The sequence below is a fragment of the Melanerpes formicivorus genome, unplaced genomic scaffold (genome assembly GCF_026170545.1).
Source record: "Melanerpes formicivorus ecotype bairdi unplaced genomic scaffold, bMelFor1.0.p_v2 SCAF_12, whole genome shotgun sequence".
Classification (NCBI taxonomy): Eukaryota; Metazoa; Chordata; class Aves; order Piciformes; family Picidae; genus Melanerpes; species Melanerpes formicivorus.
The window spans coordinates 7,668,017-7,683,116 of NW_027142364.1; the positions used below are offsets into that span (position 1 = coordinate 7,668,017).

Here is a 15,100-nt window from a genome sequence, read left to right on the forward strand (position 1 = left end):
CACCTAGAAATAGGTGTTAAATGCCAAAATGAGTGTGCCCAGGCTGAGAGCAGACGTGCTTGCTCTCTGAAAGCAGTATTACTAGCATGAAATTGAATCCATGCTGTAGCAAGATGCAGAAGTATATAACATTTTGTGTTCATTGCTTTAATGTGAACCAAATCCATTCATCTGCCTTAAAAGAAAAAAGGAGCACAGGAAGTTGAGGAAGGGAAGGGTCTGCTGGAAGGGTGTGAGGAGAGAGCATGCTCTTTACCAGCAACTTAAGAAAAGTTAACAGTCTGTCAAGGATTAGATCTGGGCCAGCTATTAAACAAGTGACAGAAGCTCTCCACCAGCCCCTCTTTCTTCCTAAAGGGAAAAGGAATAAGGGAAAGAGATCTGTGTATTAGAAATGAATGAAAATAATAAATATATACAAGGCAAATATTAAACCCAGCCTCCCTGGTGGAAGTTACTCACCATCACCACTGATGCTGTGGCAGAAGTCCCAGACAGGATTTGGGGGCAGATAGGAACTAGGTTCAGGAACTCATGGATCAGGATCAAAGGCAGAACAGAGTGAAGAAGAGGAGGAAGAGCTTGACCCTCGTGGTCCCTCAGCTCATATACCAAAGATGATGTAGAGGGAATGGAATACCTTGTTGATCAGTTTAGGGCCATCTGTCCGGTCTGCCTCTCCCTACAGGTGCATCCCTTTACAGCCTCAAAGTCACACACAAGAGGTAGTAGTGACCTTGGTCTGCACACCAGTCCTTGGTACTAACTAGGAACATTGAGTATTTTCACTGCTAGAAGCAGACACTGTCTGTCAAAATATGCCATTAACTTCAGAAAGTGCAGCTGGTTAGAAGAGACTGAGCTGAACAGTAAAATCCCTGAACAGAATTTGTTCTCTTCTAACCCAAACCAGAACATGGTCCCAGCCTTGATTTAAAAAATTCTGAGGTGAAACACTGCAAGCGAAGTAAGCACTGGGGATTGAGTTATATCTGGGCACCCATCAGGAAGCTAGGGGCATGGAAGAGCAGCTAGGAGGAGGAAGTAGAGCATGGGCCAGGGACCTCAATCCTAGGTTGGGTGTTAAATGTTAAAATGTCTGGGGTTTGTTTTGGGTTGGTTTGTTTGTTTACTTGATAAGAAGCCAACTTGAAATTTATCTGACGTATATCACTGGCCACCAAGACACTTTTTATCTTCTTTTGTTTGCTTCCATTTAAAGATGGTGTTAGATGTTCGTTTTTGCCTACTTCCATGCAAAAATCTGATGTGAGCAGGGCACAGGATGTCTTGAGTGAGATTACTGAAATAAAAACTGAGTGGAAAATGGATGGATTTCTCTCATTTAACACTGCTTATACTGCCATAATGAGATGTGTTCATCAAACACATATAATTATGCTTATATTTTTCAGGTCTCTTGTCCCAAAGGACAGACAAAATACACTCTCAAGCAAAGCATATTGCTTTGCTGAATTTAGTGCTGAAGTGCTTTATGCTGTGTGTATTCTGACCAGCTTGCCAGAGTTAGGAATTTCTTTTGAGGGCTGTGAGCCCTGTACTGAGGATTAACTGTTTCCTTCACTTTTCTGTTTTTTTCCAGAATGTGTGCTTTATTACACCACAATTTTTATATCAGTTCTTCTGTTTGTTTTCACAACAAGTGAGTACTTGATGCCTTGCTAAATGCATATGAAACATACAGGGTAAATAACTGAAAAAAAAGGGTAATGAACTCTGGGCTAAAGGCTCTGGGGAGACCTTACAGTGGCCTTCCAGTACCTGAAGGGGGCCTGTGAGAAAGCTAGGAAGGGACTTCTTACAAGGGGCTTGTTGGGATAGGGTGAGAGGGAATGGATTGAAGCTTGAGGAGGGCAGGTTTAGACTAGATATGAGAAAGAAAATCTTTTACTGTGAGGGTGGTAAGATACTGGAACATGTTGCCCAGGGAGGTCATGGGTGCCCCCTCCTTGGATTTGTTCAAGGTCAGGCTGGATGAGGCCTTGAGCAGCCTGGTCTATTGGACAGTGTCCCTGCCCACAACAAGGGGGTTGGAACTAGATGATCTAATTTAAGGTCCCTTCTAACCCAAACCATTCTATGAAGCTACACAGGAGCAGCACAGATTTGATACATACCCTGCTTAATTTTCTGTTTGATACCTTGATGCTGCTAGATGGTTATGTGAGGATAGCTTTTTAATAACTACCAAATTCACCCAATTAACAGGTTTTTTTGTTGCCGCTATTAGCATGCTAAAGAATTTTTCATACAAAACACAAAGGACTTTTATTCTTTGCAAGACTCAACAAATTACTTTTTGTTTCCCTTTTCAGACGCTCTATGACAGTGTATACCTGACTTTGTACAATATTTGTTTCACTTCCTTGCCTGTCCTCATCTACAGTCTTTTTGAACAGCATGTGCATCCGCATGTACTGCAGAGCAAACCTGTGCTCTATCGGTACGTATCTCTTACCTGTGGCCACAGTGCTACATCCTTTACAACAATCATAGCACCTACACAAGTCTGAACTTGCTATTATGCATTCCTACCATTTATTTATTTTTTTTCAATCTATAATTGTGGTGGGTTGGGTTAGGCCCCCTGCACCCCCCAGCAATTTGGAAGTTTACCCCGAGGAGCAAATTTACCACACTCAGAATTTTAGAAGTAAAATGAAATTGTATTTACAAACAGCAGACTAAATATAAAAGTATAAAAGGCAATAAACATATACCAAAAACCAAGAACAAAAATAACACATGAATTTGCAGATTAACAGCAGCCAAATACCCTCCCTTATCCAACATTCAGCTCTCTCACCCCCCTCTGGACACAAAAGGGCTGTGTATTACAGCTAGCCCCGGTTATCTCTACCCACAATACCTTATAGCCCAAATAGCAGATTGCTCAGGCAGCATGCAAGAGCAGAGAAGCCAGAAGCCAAGCAGAGCCAGCCCAGAAGAGAGAGAAAAACAAGCTTGTGCTCAAAATATAAGATGTTCAGCAGGCCAATGGAATGGCCTTCTTATGCACTTCTCTTGCATGATTCTGTGTCCAGTCTCTAAGAGCTGCCCATCCCTGGCAATCAAACTCTCTGGAAAACTTCATTTCCAATTAAGACATCAGTCTTAAAACTGTAACAGTAATTTCTGCAATTGCTAGTAACGCTTGATGAGAAGGAACTGCAGCTCCATACTATTCATCCTATTAATTAACATGAGTATTTTAAGGGAAACATCATCTTATATCAATCATGTTAAGACTAGAGCCCTAAGCATGTGGTCAGCTTCCATGATTGGGAGCCTTCTCTTCTATTACATGTAGGAGGTGAAAATCATTCAGACATGCAGGTGAAGAACTAGGGCGCTGTGATTAGGGGAGTTATCACAAACAATGCTTTACTAAGAAGGGAAGTAATTTCCTATAGTGTTAAATGTCTTTCCAGTGGTAGTGCATTGCACTGCTTTTTTGTTTGGAAAAAGTAAATATTTTTGTTAAAAAGAGATGTTTCTCTTTCCCTAAAGGCCTTTTAAAGAGAACAAGGGGCAAGTATCAGATCTGGCTCTTCCATCCTCTTGCAATTCCACCTCAAGGGAGAAGATCTCTAGTTTGTGCTATTCCCAATTTGACTCAGTAGAGACCCTTGCCGTTGGTGATGCCTGCATAAAGCAGAGGCAAATCATGAGAGCTCTCTGAGCTTTTTCCCTTTTTTTTTCATGATTTATGTTTTTGGGGAGTTTTTTTTAATACATGTCAGCATTTGTTAAGTGTATCTTGGTGCAGCTGAAAGTTATATTTATTCAAAGCAGTAGCAGGCATGCAATGTGAACAGCTGATGGCTTATGTAAAGACAATCTGAAATCCCAAATCTGTTTCATTTCTGCAGAGACATCAGTAAAAATGCCCATCTGGGGTTTAAACCATTTCTTTACTGGACCATCTTGGGCTTTTTTCATGCATTTGTTTTCTTCTATGGCTCTTATCTTCTAATGGGAGAAGACACCTCTCTGCTGGGAAATGGCCAGGTATATCATAAGCATTATTCTACCACCGTATTTTTGGGGGGTTATTTCTTAATTTTATTTAAAAAAAAAAGAATCCTCTTATGTAAGAAAAAAATCTTAAGTTTGGGCTGTTTGGTTTTTTGTTGTTTTTTTCTAATGAATCACATAATTACCAAAGATGCTTTGCCGGTATTCACGTGTATATTCAAAGTAACATTTCTTAGTCTGGAAACTGTAAGATATGTTGTGAGGAAGTGTATGTCTATAAAGAACATGTGTTCCAAGACAATACATGTATTATGGTTGCTTAAATGTGGTTTTATTTTGTATACCATTTTGGTCAAAATCCTGTGTCATTGCTTCAGTAAATGAGAATTTATTCATTCATTCAAAACTCATTGTGAGTTTGACTTAGTTGCAGCGTCAAACAATGGCTTCTCTTTAGCATCAGTTACAAAATCAGGCTCAACTCTGAAAGTTGCCAAAATTCTTGAAGCTTTGTCCAAAAATGTATTGTTTCAATTACTCAGAATTTTTTAAAATGAAGTGACACAAGATGCTTGTATTCAATAAATGATTTTAAGACAATAACTTTAATGAAACACTAATTTGACTACTTTAAAGATCTTAAAACCATATAAAAAAAAAAACTCTGAAGCTTGGATAAAGCCAATGCAAGTTTTCTCCTTTATTTTCCCTGGTTCAGAGTTAGTCAACCCAGTTTAGAACAATTAGATACTGATTTTTCTCTCCTAGAACTGTTACATGTGCCAATGCAAAAATACATTTGCTTCTCCATGCCATTCTCACTGCTGACATGAAGTGGTTGCTGATTCTTGTGTAGTGCTTGGCAGAGTTGCAAGTTTTGGCACAAAGTGCAAAAACAGCATCATGAAGTATTCAGTGGTCACCTGGTGATGGGGAGTACACATGAGCTCAGGAACTTCAGCCAAAGAAAGCTTTTGCTTATAATGATGTACAATGATTAGAATTGTCTTGAGTGACTAAAATCAGAGAGCATGTGAGCGAGTGGTCAGCATCCCTGCAGAGAAAAGAGCAGTACAGGGAGAATGGTGCAACTAGGTGAGCTAGCTATTTCATCATGACATTAAGACATAAGAACTTTAAAATAGTTATGTTTCTCTTTCAACTGAATATGAGCTGTAAGCATGTCCTCTTGTCATTTGTTACAAGCTGTGTGACTTTGGTAAAGGACCTTCAGTGCTCTTCTACATGTAATGCCACACTATGAAGCAGTACACTTATGTGCATCTGTCTTATTTATCAAAGCACCTCACTTCAGTATTGCTTAGTAAAATCTACAAGGCAGAAACAGGCTTTAGAAAATATTAAGTAATGAATGCTAACTTGGAGGAAAAGATTATCTAGTATAAGTCTAGAACAGTATGTTAATGTAGACTTTGTGGAGAAGGTCCTTTCAATGGTTTCTTGTATAAATTAACCTCAAGGGTTTTTAAATACACTTAGTGAATGAACATACTGCAAATAAAGCTTTCAGATTTCCTTTGGCTTCTCATGTTTTCTGTGATGAGACTTAAAAGTCTTAGACTTTATTTGGAATTACTCTTCATCTATCTGTGTTTGCTAAAAATAGTTATTAGAACTGGTAGAATTTTGTGTTGCAGTCAAATATCAGTGGTGCATAATTGCAAATACAACATGTGCCTGGAAAAGCCAAAGTTATGGGCAAGAGAAGTTTGTGTACTATTGAAGTCCTTTTGTGTATGAAGTCCTTAACCACAGGGTAGTGTTAGTGCAAGGCCTCACATTCTAATTCCAAGCTCTCAGTTTGGAACAAAACAGAATGGAAAGGATTGTGAATGATTTGTTAATGCTGGTGGTTTGTTAGGCTTACCTCAATGCATTGTGCAACAACTTGATCTTTTAGTTCTTTCTTTCTCCCCACCTTTTTCATGCTGTGCATGTCATCAGATATTGAAACCTAACAGACAAATGGTAAGAGATTAGAAGAGGAGGAGATACAAAATATTGTATCTGTTACTTCACAGGATTAAAGGATGCAGCATCCCTAGTGTCCATGTATTCAAAAATAAAATGGTGGCAAGAACCTCTTCATGTTTTGCATTCTAACTCTGTGACCATTGAGAGCAGCGTTAGCAAAGACACTTTCTTTCACAGGTCGCTCAGGAGCAGTTAGTCTGCTAATTTTATTGTAAGGCTATTACTGCAGCAGTTAACAGCAAGCATGTGGCTTGTTAAAGATTACCATCAGTATGAAAAGTAAATAGAAGATTTCAGAAGCTGTGTTATAACAGATACTAAAAATGATCAGTAAATGGCTGATGGCTGCCTCAGTTTTACACCTTGTGTAAAGATGAGAAAAGCAGTTATGAGATCTACCACCAGGCCACTGGGGGTTTTAATTTTTCCAATATTTTTTTTTGTCAGAGCTCTGTAACAAGGACTACAACTGTGTGAATCCCAGTTCCATGCCCCTGTGCTGTACTAATAAACCAGCTCTAGGATGACTGTGCCTGTCTGCATGTAGTACCTTTCTCCTTGCTTGCTTAGTTTGCTACACGGAGTTGAGGGTTTCATCAGTGTTCAGTATGTCCATGGCAAAAATAGCTACAAACCAGCAATGCCTTCAGTTTCAGCACCCAGACTGCTTACAAGAGCAGAGCAGTCAGACCTATTGTAGAATGGCAGTGTGTGTTTGAGTAGCACGTGTGTAGCTAGATTACAAACTCAGCAACCCTGCTTGGTTGTCAGAGCTGAGATTTTGTTGTTGTAGAACTTGTTCAGAGTTTTGCTAGCCTCATTTACATAAACAACAGAATACAAAAGTGACCAGAGAGAGCATATTTTTTTGTAATTGAAGTTTAGTTTTATGTTTATCAGCCTTGAAACAAAGTGTCTTTTCCTTAGAGTTTTATTGGAAAAATGCAATGGCACCATTATTTTTGAATTGTGAAATTGTGCTTGAGGTAAAAAGTGAACTTTCAGATGATGCTGCATGTTGAAAATTATCTGGAAATATTTAAATTCAAAGTGGGTGGTTTTTTGCACTTATGTTACAGTGAATACATTCTACTCAATATTTGCTTTCAATTGGATGCTTATACTTAATTGATATCTTCATTTTCCTATAATTTTGTGTTACTATTCTGGACTTACTTCATGTTTCATGTAGCTTTTTATGGCAATTTGTTTTAAACCAAGAAGAAAGATGACTTGTGGGTTGTGATTTTGCTATTACATAAGCTGTGGGTTTTTTTTTTTCTAGTAGTTTGTGTTTTATTCTTCTTGCTTTTTGACAACAATTAGTTGTCACAAGCTTATGTCCACAGACTTGTTTCATTAGTGTAGCTGACATGAGAAGGATGTAACTTACTGTGAATGCTCTTAACAGATGTTTATCTTTTTTTCCTGCCATGATCTTTGCCTTGCCATTTTCTTAGATGTTTGGGAACTGGACATTTGGTACTTTGGTCTTCACTGTTATGGTTATCACCGTTACAATGAAGGTATGAAATTGTACCAATTAAGCCTGTGTTTGGTTGTGTAAGCAAATATGTAATAGAGTCATACCTTAAAATCAATTCCAAAGTTATACAGAAGTAATTGATTCTCGAGGACTCCAGATAAGTGATTTTTATCTTTAGTTTCAGTGGTGCTTGAAATTTTTATTCACACTTTTTGCATGTTACAGTGACTTTTAGTGTTTGAGCTGAAAGTTCCTAAGTACCTTCAGACCAGTATGTATAATTTTCTGTTGGAAGTAGGGGTAAAAAGGAAGTTAACTGAAGTTATCTTTGTTTTAGATGGCACTAGAAACTCACTTCTGGACATGGATAAACCATTTTGTCACTTGGGGATCCATTGTATTTTATTTCATATTCTCCTTGTTTTATGGGGGAATTATCTGGTGAGTGATTTATTTTATTAACTTTCCCCCCACACACACTCCTTTCTACAGCTCCTATGAAAAAATAGTAGAGTATTGTGTTCTACCATCTTGCTCTTAATTTTGTGACAGGCATCAGAAAATAAATTTTTAAACCTAAATTGGCCATGCATTTTTGGTGGTTCTTTTAGCAACTTTGAGCAAAGCTGCTAAGCTGTCCTCTACTCAAGGCTAAATGTTGCTTGTTTCCAGCTGCCTGTATCTATAAAGGCATTTTTGCTTTTAAGTAGGTAGGTTCCCAGATGTGCTGGAGATAGGTAAATGTTTGCAACAGAAATGAAGATGCTGTGGTTTGAATCAGTGAAGTGATGTATTTTTTCAGTGTATTTGGGGCTCTTGGTGGGATAGAATGATTTACTGCAAAGCAATTTAAAACTAAACCAGGATGCTTCCCTCCAAAGTTTGGTAATCTTCTTCCCCAGAGCTCCTTTGCAGGTCAGGTCCTACAAATTGTTAGACTTCCTCATGGACAGATGCAGTTATAACTATGTCCTGAGAGATTTGCTGCTTGATGAAAATGGCATGCACTTGAGCCTGCTGTACTTTTGTGTCTGGGAGATCCTTTTAATAATTGTCACTTCTTTTAAAATTTCAGGCCATTTTTACATACCCAGGACATGTACTTTGTATTTGTTCAACTGTTGTCAAGTGGTTCTGCTTGGTTTGCCATAATCCTCATAGTAGTTGCTTGTTTGTTTGTTGATGTTGTGAAGAAAGTGCTGTACAGACATCTACAACCAACAAGTACTGAAAAAGCTCAGGTAATGTTGTGCTTTTGTATCTGACTTGATCAATAGCTACAAGAACAGGCTTGTGAAAATGTATCTCGTAAACTAATCATTTTCCTGTGATTTTTAATTACCCTCTTCCATTACTGTCATGTTTGATGCATTAATGTGTTGCCATTTCAAAAGATAATTGTTCATTTAAATTAAAAAAAAAAACAAGAAGAAAAAAAGACACCATTTTACAAGGAAATAACATTTATGTTTAAGTAATTGATGTTAGCAATAGTGGCATTAATTATAAAGGGGCCACTTAGTCTTGTGCATTTCAACTTGCAACTGTATGAGTGGATCATGCTCCCTGTTTTTGTGCCACTGTTCAGGTTCTATACAGAATCTCAGTTTTGTCTAGATGCTAGAAGCTCTCTTTTCAACTGCAGTTGCCACTGAATAGCTCTTAAAAGGCAATGAAAACAATAATTTAAGAAATTGCTTTAGTGGGACATGTTTTAATTAGTATCTCTTCAATCTTGATTGTGTCATACGCTGTGTATTTGGTGGTTGATTATGTACTGAAAAATAAGTACCCATGTGGTATTTTGGTAAATTCATAGAAGAGGTCTGAAGATACACTGTGAGAACAGAAACTCCCTTTTGCCTGACAAAGGCTGAAAAAACCCTGTGCAACCATCCTGTTGATGTTGATATTTACATCTTTTAGGTAAATATCTCATCTGTGCTGGAGAAGTTTTCTTTCTCTTTAGTGACAGTTACAAAGACACCATCCTGACCCACTGATCTAATCGTTGCTGTTCCTGGTTTCACTTTACAGCAGTTTTTTCTTCATACTTTTTCTGCTGAGCTGAAAAGCCTTCATTTAACAGTTGCTGGTTTAATTCACGGTTAGGTTTGATCAAGTTAATTTTGTCACTGATGGGTAGTAGAATGGACTTAAACTTTTTGTCAAAAAGGTTATTTTCCAGTCTTTTTGTAATTCTTGTGGTTCTCTACTAATCTTCACCATTCCTCAACCTCATCTTAAGTTCTGGATTTCAGCAGTGGACACAATATTCAAGCACAACATATGTCAGTTCCAAGCATGGAAATAATAAAACCCCTAAGCTTCATTCAGTGTGCAGAGTATTACACATCAATAAGTTCTTATCTTCTGCATCTTTTTCTCATCTGAAAGTGATTGTATTGGTCTCTTCTAGGTCCTTGATGTGAGGTCAGATAGCTTAGTGCTAAAAGCAACGTGACAGTGTATGAAGAACCCAGTTGACAATGATACCCTCATATACAGCTGTGTTCTAAAATGTGTTAGTGATTTTTAGGCCATTTGTGTGCCACATGGATTTTGTGCTGGCCTAGTTGCTTAATCCAAATTGCACTGAGCTGTGTGCTGTACTCTTAACTCCATTACGTCAATACTGGTACTTTTAGCATCTCCCCTTGTAATTATTTTTCATGTAAGTGAATGCTGACTTAAATTATATTACCCTTCTAAGTTGTGTATTAAAAAAAAAAAAAAAAGAAGAAGAAAAAATCCATGTGACATGTTCTCTTTATTTTCCTAGGATCAGCATCATGCTGACAAACCTATTGCTGCCTAAAAGCATCCCGTAGTCCCTTTTCAAAACGGGAATATTAGCTGCTTTTTCCAGCCTTGGAATTTGATAGCTAAAAACCAAGTTAAGTAACCACTAGCTTTCAGAAAGCTATTCACCTAGACCTGATAAGACTCTTAATTGCATGTTACTGCACTTTTTGAATTAAAGAGTCTCAGTACAGGAAGAATTCTATAGGTAATGATACTTATATGGGTTTTAATTTGAAAACTAGAAGCAATATTTATCAAACACTTCCCTTTCCTTCCTTCCCTTACATCAGCTGTTCCTGTTTGGCAGTCTGTTGATGTGGTTGTTGGTTTCTCATGTTCCTAAAATACATGAATTAAAAACCAAAAAGCCCACATAATTTTTCCCTAGCTTTATCTATATACTACTTCTTGCATTCTTTTGTTTCCTGAGTCAATTCTAAAGACTTTCTCGGTTCAGTTTGGTTCCATTAGTTGTGTTGCCAAGGTCACAGTTGGAATTCTTATTTTTCAGAAGGAGTCTTGATGAATGTCTGACACCTTTTCTGTGGCTGCAGCTTGATTCACAGCCATGGGGATTTTTCTTTGTGTAGTTCTAGCAGTCATCTTTTTCTCCTGTTCACATTCTGGTTTGCCCTTTGACAGTGTCAGCATTAGGATCTGTGTTTACTGAAATGTAAAGGTTTGGGTGTGGTTGGTTTTTTTTTTAAACAGTTCTATTCCTGATACTGCAAAATTGAGGTATCTAAAAACCTGATTTGACCAGAAATGCCTCATCACCCATTCAGAGGTTTCTCTGTGTGTGTCTGATAGTGAAATCAGAGTTAAAAATGTATTTGTGAAAAGGAAGCACGAGTTTGTTCCCTTCTTGAGGTTTGATCTGTTGAGATTTCCCCACTCTTATTTTTAATGGGACAATTAGCCCAAGGAAATTTCATTGGCTATTCTTCTTGTGGGAAAGTAAACTTAAGTAAAGATGAACATGTGATCAGTTCAGAGCATTTGTTGCCAAGAAGTGACAGACTGCTTATTTTGTGATTATACCTTGTTAGATTTGTTTAACATTTCTAGTAAATCTATCTTGTTTATGTTTGACTTAGGGCTGTTGCCCTGAAGTGGCTTCTAGACAATTTCTGACTATAGATCTGTTACAGAAATATATAGGAGGAAGTGGACAATAAGGTAAAGCTGAGTCAAAATATAAATCTTTGGGTAAATATAAATCACAGCACTGTTGAAGGGAGGAAGGTAATACTGAATAAAGGTGTCTGTTACAGTTTAGGTGTAGAACTGTACAGGCCTTTTTTCTCAGTCTGAAATCTAAAGAGTACTTAAGAATGGTCCTGCCAAACAATAACTGGCTGTGATGATCCCAGGAGCTGTCCTGATGGTACCAGGCTTATATTCTGTATATGATGTGTATTCCACTTAAATAACAATGTCTTGTCCTGTGTCTTTCTCTCAGAAAATTACTGCTGCTACTTACTGACATGTATGTTCCATCCCTTCTCTGTCCAATTGTAGATGTACTCCAACAGAGTTGCTTTAAGTGACGAATTCATCGCACTGCAGCCATTGTCCAGGGCAAGGAATCAGCTGAGCAAAATTAGGTAGAGTAGGAGGGGACAGTTCCTCGTCAACTCTTTGCATGCTGAAGGTGAACTAACCAGTGCTGAGAGAGATGGGAAGAGGCATGAATATTAGTGGGTTGAGAGGGCAATACCTGCAGTGCAGATATATTTAGTTTGGTTATTTCTTGGCTTTGCTCCGTGTTTTTGAGCCAAATGCTTCTCCTAAGTAGCATGTGTTGGATGTGCTGCTTTTAGGACAAAAACATCCCTGGCATGATGCTCAACTTTCAGAACAGAGATCTAGCTCTCCTTGCATCCATTTTTAATTAATCACTGTTTCTAGCATGGTTATGATGCTTTTCATTTCTTTATGATCCAAATTAACAGTGCTTTTTGCATGCTGGATAATTTCAGCTTCATAAGACCCTGACAGGAAGGTCCATGTATTTCAGGCAGCAAGTCCTTGCAAGTTCTTTGCCCGTTTTAATTTGCTTTACTTGTGGTGAAAGAGCAGAAAACGTTTTAAGTTTGGGCGCGCACATACACTTGTGCAGCTAAAGCTTTTTGTGTTTGTGTTGTGCATCTCTAAAGTGAGTGTTGTTTGTTTTCAATGTGTTATAGATACATATTCCTACAGGCATTTGGCTACAAAGTCCTAGAAAATTGTTCAAAAAAAAAAGATCAAAGCTTACATGTGTCTGTGTAGGAGAACCGTCATGATTCTGAAACTCTTCAAATGCATCGAGTTCAGTACATGAAATGCTATCAAATGCTGATTCTCTTTTGTAACACTAAAACATTCACATGCAGTGATGATGTCTCAACCTGTTTGATGTTTTATCCCACTCTTAATCTACTTCTACACTCTACAGCAAGAATAAATGCAAAGAACTAATTCCTTTTAGATATTTATTTTTAAGGTGACTGTTGTTCCAAAACATGCAGATAGATGCAAGGAGTATAAACCAGCCTGCGTTTTGGGGACTTCATTGTTCTTTGACTAGGAGAAAATGGGTGATGGGAAGCTGACATGGTGAAGGACTAGCAGAGGATGTTTAGAGGTTAATTGAAACAGATGATCCAAGTGCTTTTAAAGGAGGGGGAGAAACTTGAAACGACTGTTGTGTTTAGCTGTTAGTTGTCCCACTGTGAAACATATCAGCTTAGATTTCCAGACACCCCAGGGGGGTAGTGGTGGGACGTTCTTGATTTGCTCTGATTTGAATTCAGCACTTGCTAGCTTTAAAACAGGCGAGCTGCAGTATGCCCCTTGAATTTCAGTAAAGGTAACAACATACTGGGGAGATTCCAGTGCAAAAGCTCTTGCAAGGTAGCTTTTAAAGTTCTTGGTTTATCAGGTTCATGTAAATAAGTCACCTTTTGAGAGCTTTGGGTGAATGCATTTCAGTAAACCTTTGTTTTCTCACTGAATTATTGTAGTAAAATACTTGGTGTATCATCATTGTCTACACCACAAGTTTTATAACAAAATATTTCTTTCCAGAAGTTTTAAGGGTTATGCAACTGGATGGTGAAAGAAAAATCAAGAAGTCTAGCAATGCAGCACTGTAGTTATCAAACCCAGGGAAATGCCTGCTAACTTGAGGGGATTATCTTCATATTATACTTAGAGAAGAAGTTGGCAAAACCAAGAAATTTGTTTTTCCTATGACTAACAAATGATTATGCAAATCCAATTCTCTGGTATGTCAGGATTGTTACACTTTTGAGTGTCAAATAGTAAGGTACCTGAAGCACTGAGTGCCTTATGCTGTGCAGTGAAGTTATAAAGAAGAAACAAATATTCGAATTTCTCTTCTTTATTTATAGTCTTCCAATAAAGTTCAGAGGCTATCCTCTGGATTCCTGACCTAAAAGGGTAAAAGGGAAAATCAGTTAATAGATGGAAACTACTCATTTCACTGTACTAAATAGAAATTAATTTGGAATGAAGACTAGGGGTTGGTTTCTGTGGTGTCCAGGGCAGCTATTTTCCAAAAGCAGAGAAAGCAGGGAAAACTGTAGAAACATGAAACAAAACAGCTGCACCTGTAGGCAGCCAATTCTGTCTGATTTGTACATACCCACCTAGCAACTGCCTCCTTTGTGACTGCAGAATGAATGCATGTAGATTGACAAAAAGACTTTGGCAGATTTTTGTTGGTTGTTAAGTATCTATTAACCTCAAGGTGAGTGTAGCACCAGCTTAAGCTGATTGTGCCTCCTTCTATACATGGTGATATACAAAAGGAGAACACATTTATGAATGCAAATTAAAAGACATGTTTGATGTTATAATGAACTTTTATGTCCATAGCCTTCACAGTGTGCAAAATATGTTCAAGTTTGTATTAAGTACATTTGTGACGTACAGTTCAGGACTTTGAGGGTTGGGTTAGGGTTTGCTTTTTTTAATGTCCATGTTATTCCTGTAAGTCAGAAATGCAGTGTGTGTGTGTGCCTGTTAAACTCATGCCTCTGAACTTGTCTGTTGCCTCTGTCGCTTGGGATGAAGAGGAAATCAGCACAGGTCAGGCACAGGCTTCATGCTTAACTGGAGACTGACTGAGTGCTACTTCTTTCCTCTCTAGCTGTCTCTCCTGTTCTTGGAACATGTGTCTTAGGCTACTAACTGGGCCCCATTGTATCTCATTTCAGTTTTGCCTTTGTAAACAATGTTGTATGTGGTTGTGTGTGTATACGTGTCTGTGCTTCATAAGAACTGTTAGAAATCTTAAGCCATATGTGGGACGTGTTGCTTCAACAGATGTTTTAACTCTACATACTGATGGCATTAACAATGATGTTTTTACCTTTGGACAGTGTGTTACAACTGTGCACAGTACTAGGGAAGTGTAAAACACAGAAAGGGAACCCTGAAACTGTTAACACTTGCCTTAGCATAGCCAAGACCCTGTTCTTTCCCCATCTACAGGCCCAGGAGTCTGTTGCTGCCTTGTTTTCCCTTCACCTCTGTATAGATTTGCCTCCTTTAGCAGTGTGCAGAACTCCAGGCCCTGGTGTTAAGGCCTTCATTACTTGTTTGTGTATTTTGCTGTCATCACTGTTTCACTGGAGTCCCCTCCTTATAACTGCCATACCTGACCCAGCCCAGCTGTGCAGAAGTCAAGAACAGACAGACTGCTGTGTCTTTTACAGCATAAGCAACCAATAGTGAAGAGAGAAGACTCTGCAGATGCAAACATGCATTTACACTAGTGAAGTACCCTAGAACATCTTAGTGTGC

The 15,100-nt window shown here is 38.3% G+C and overlaps 1 protein-coding gene across 18 annotated transcripts in view; it reads left to right on the forward strand.

Annotated features, from left to right (window-relative positions):
• Positions 1 to 15,100, forward strand: part of ATP11B (ATPase phospholipid transporting 11B (putative)) — a 71,677-nt gene that overhangs the window by 42,812 nt on the left and 13,765 nt on the right. For 12 of the 18 annotated variants that reach the window (XR_010988168.1, XR_010988169.1, XR_010988167.1 and 9 more), the window contains exons 23-29: positions 1,604 to 1,663; positions 2,337 to 2,464; positions 3,894 to 4,032; positions 5,965 to 5,988; positions 7,455 to 7,520; positions 7,818 to 7,921; positions 8,556 to 8,721. Coding sequence is in view for 15 of the 18 variants with exons in the window: in XM_068145087.1 (XP_068001188.1) it covers positions 1,604 to 1,663; positions 2,337 to 2,464; positions 3,894 to 4,032; positions 5,965 to 5,988; positions 7,455 to 7,520; positions 7,818 to 7,921; positions 8,556 to 8,721 (687 nt within the window). In the remaining 3 variants the exon portion in view is untranslated. Of the gene's footprint in view, positions 1 to 1,603; positions 1,664 to 2,336; positions 2,465 to 3,893; positions 4,033 to 5,964; positions 5,989 to 7,454; positions 7,521 to 7,817; positions 7,922 to 8,555; positions 8,722 to 11,806; positions 11,893 to 15,100 lie in introns of all 18 variants that reach the window. The other 6 variants (XM_068145090.1, XM_068145091.1, XM_068145093.1 and 3 more) reach the window with 2 other exon arrangements.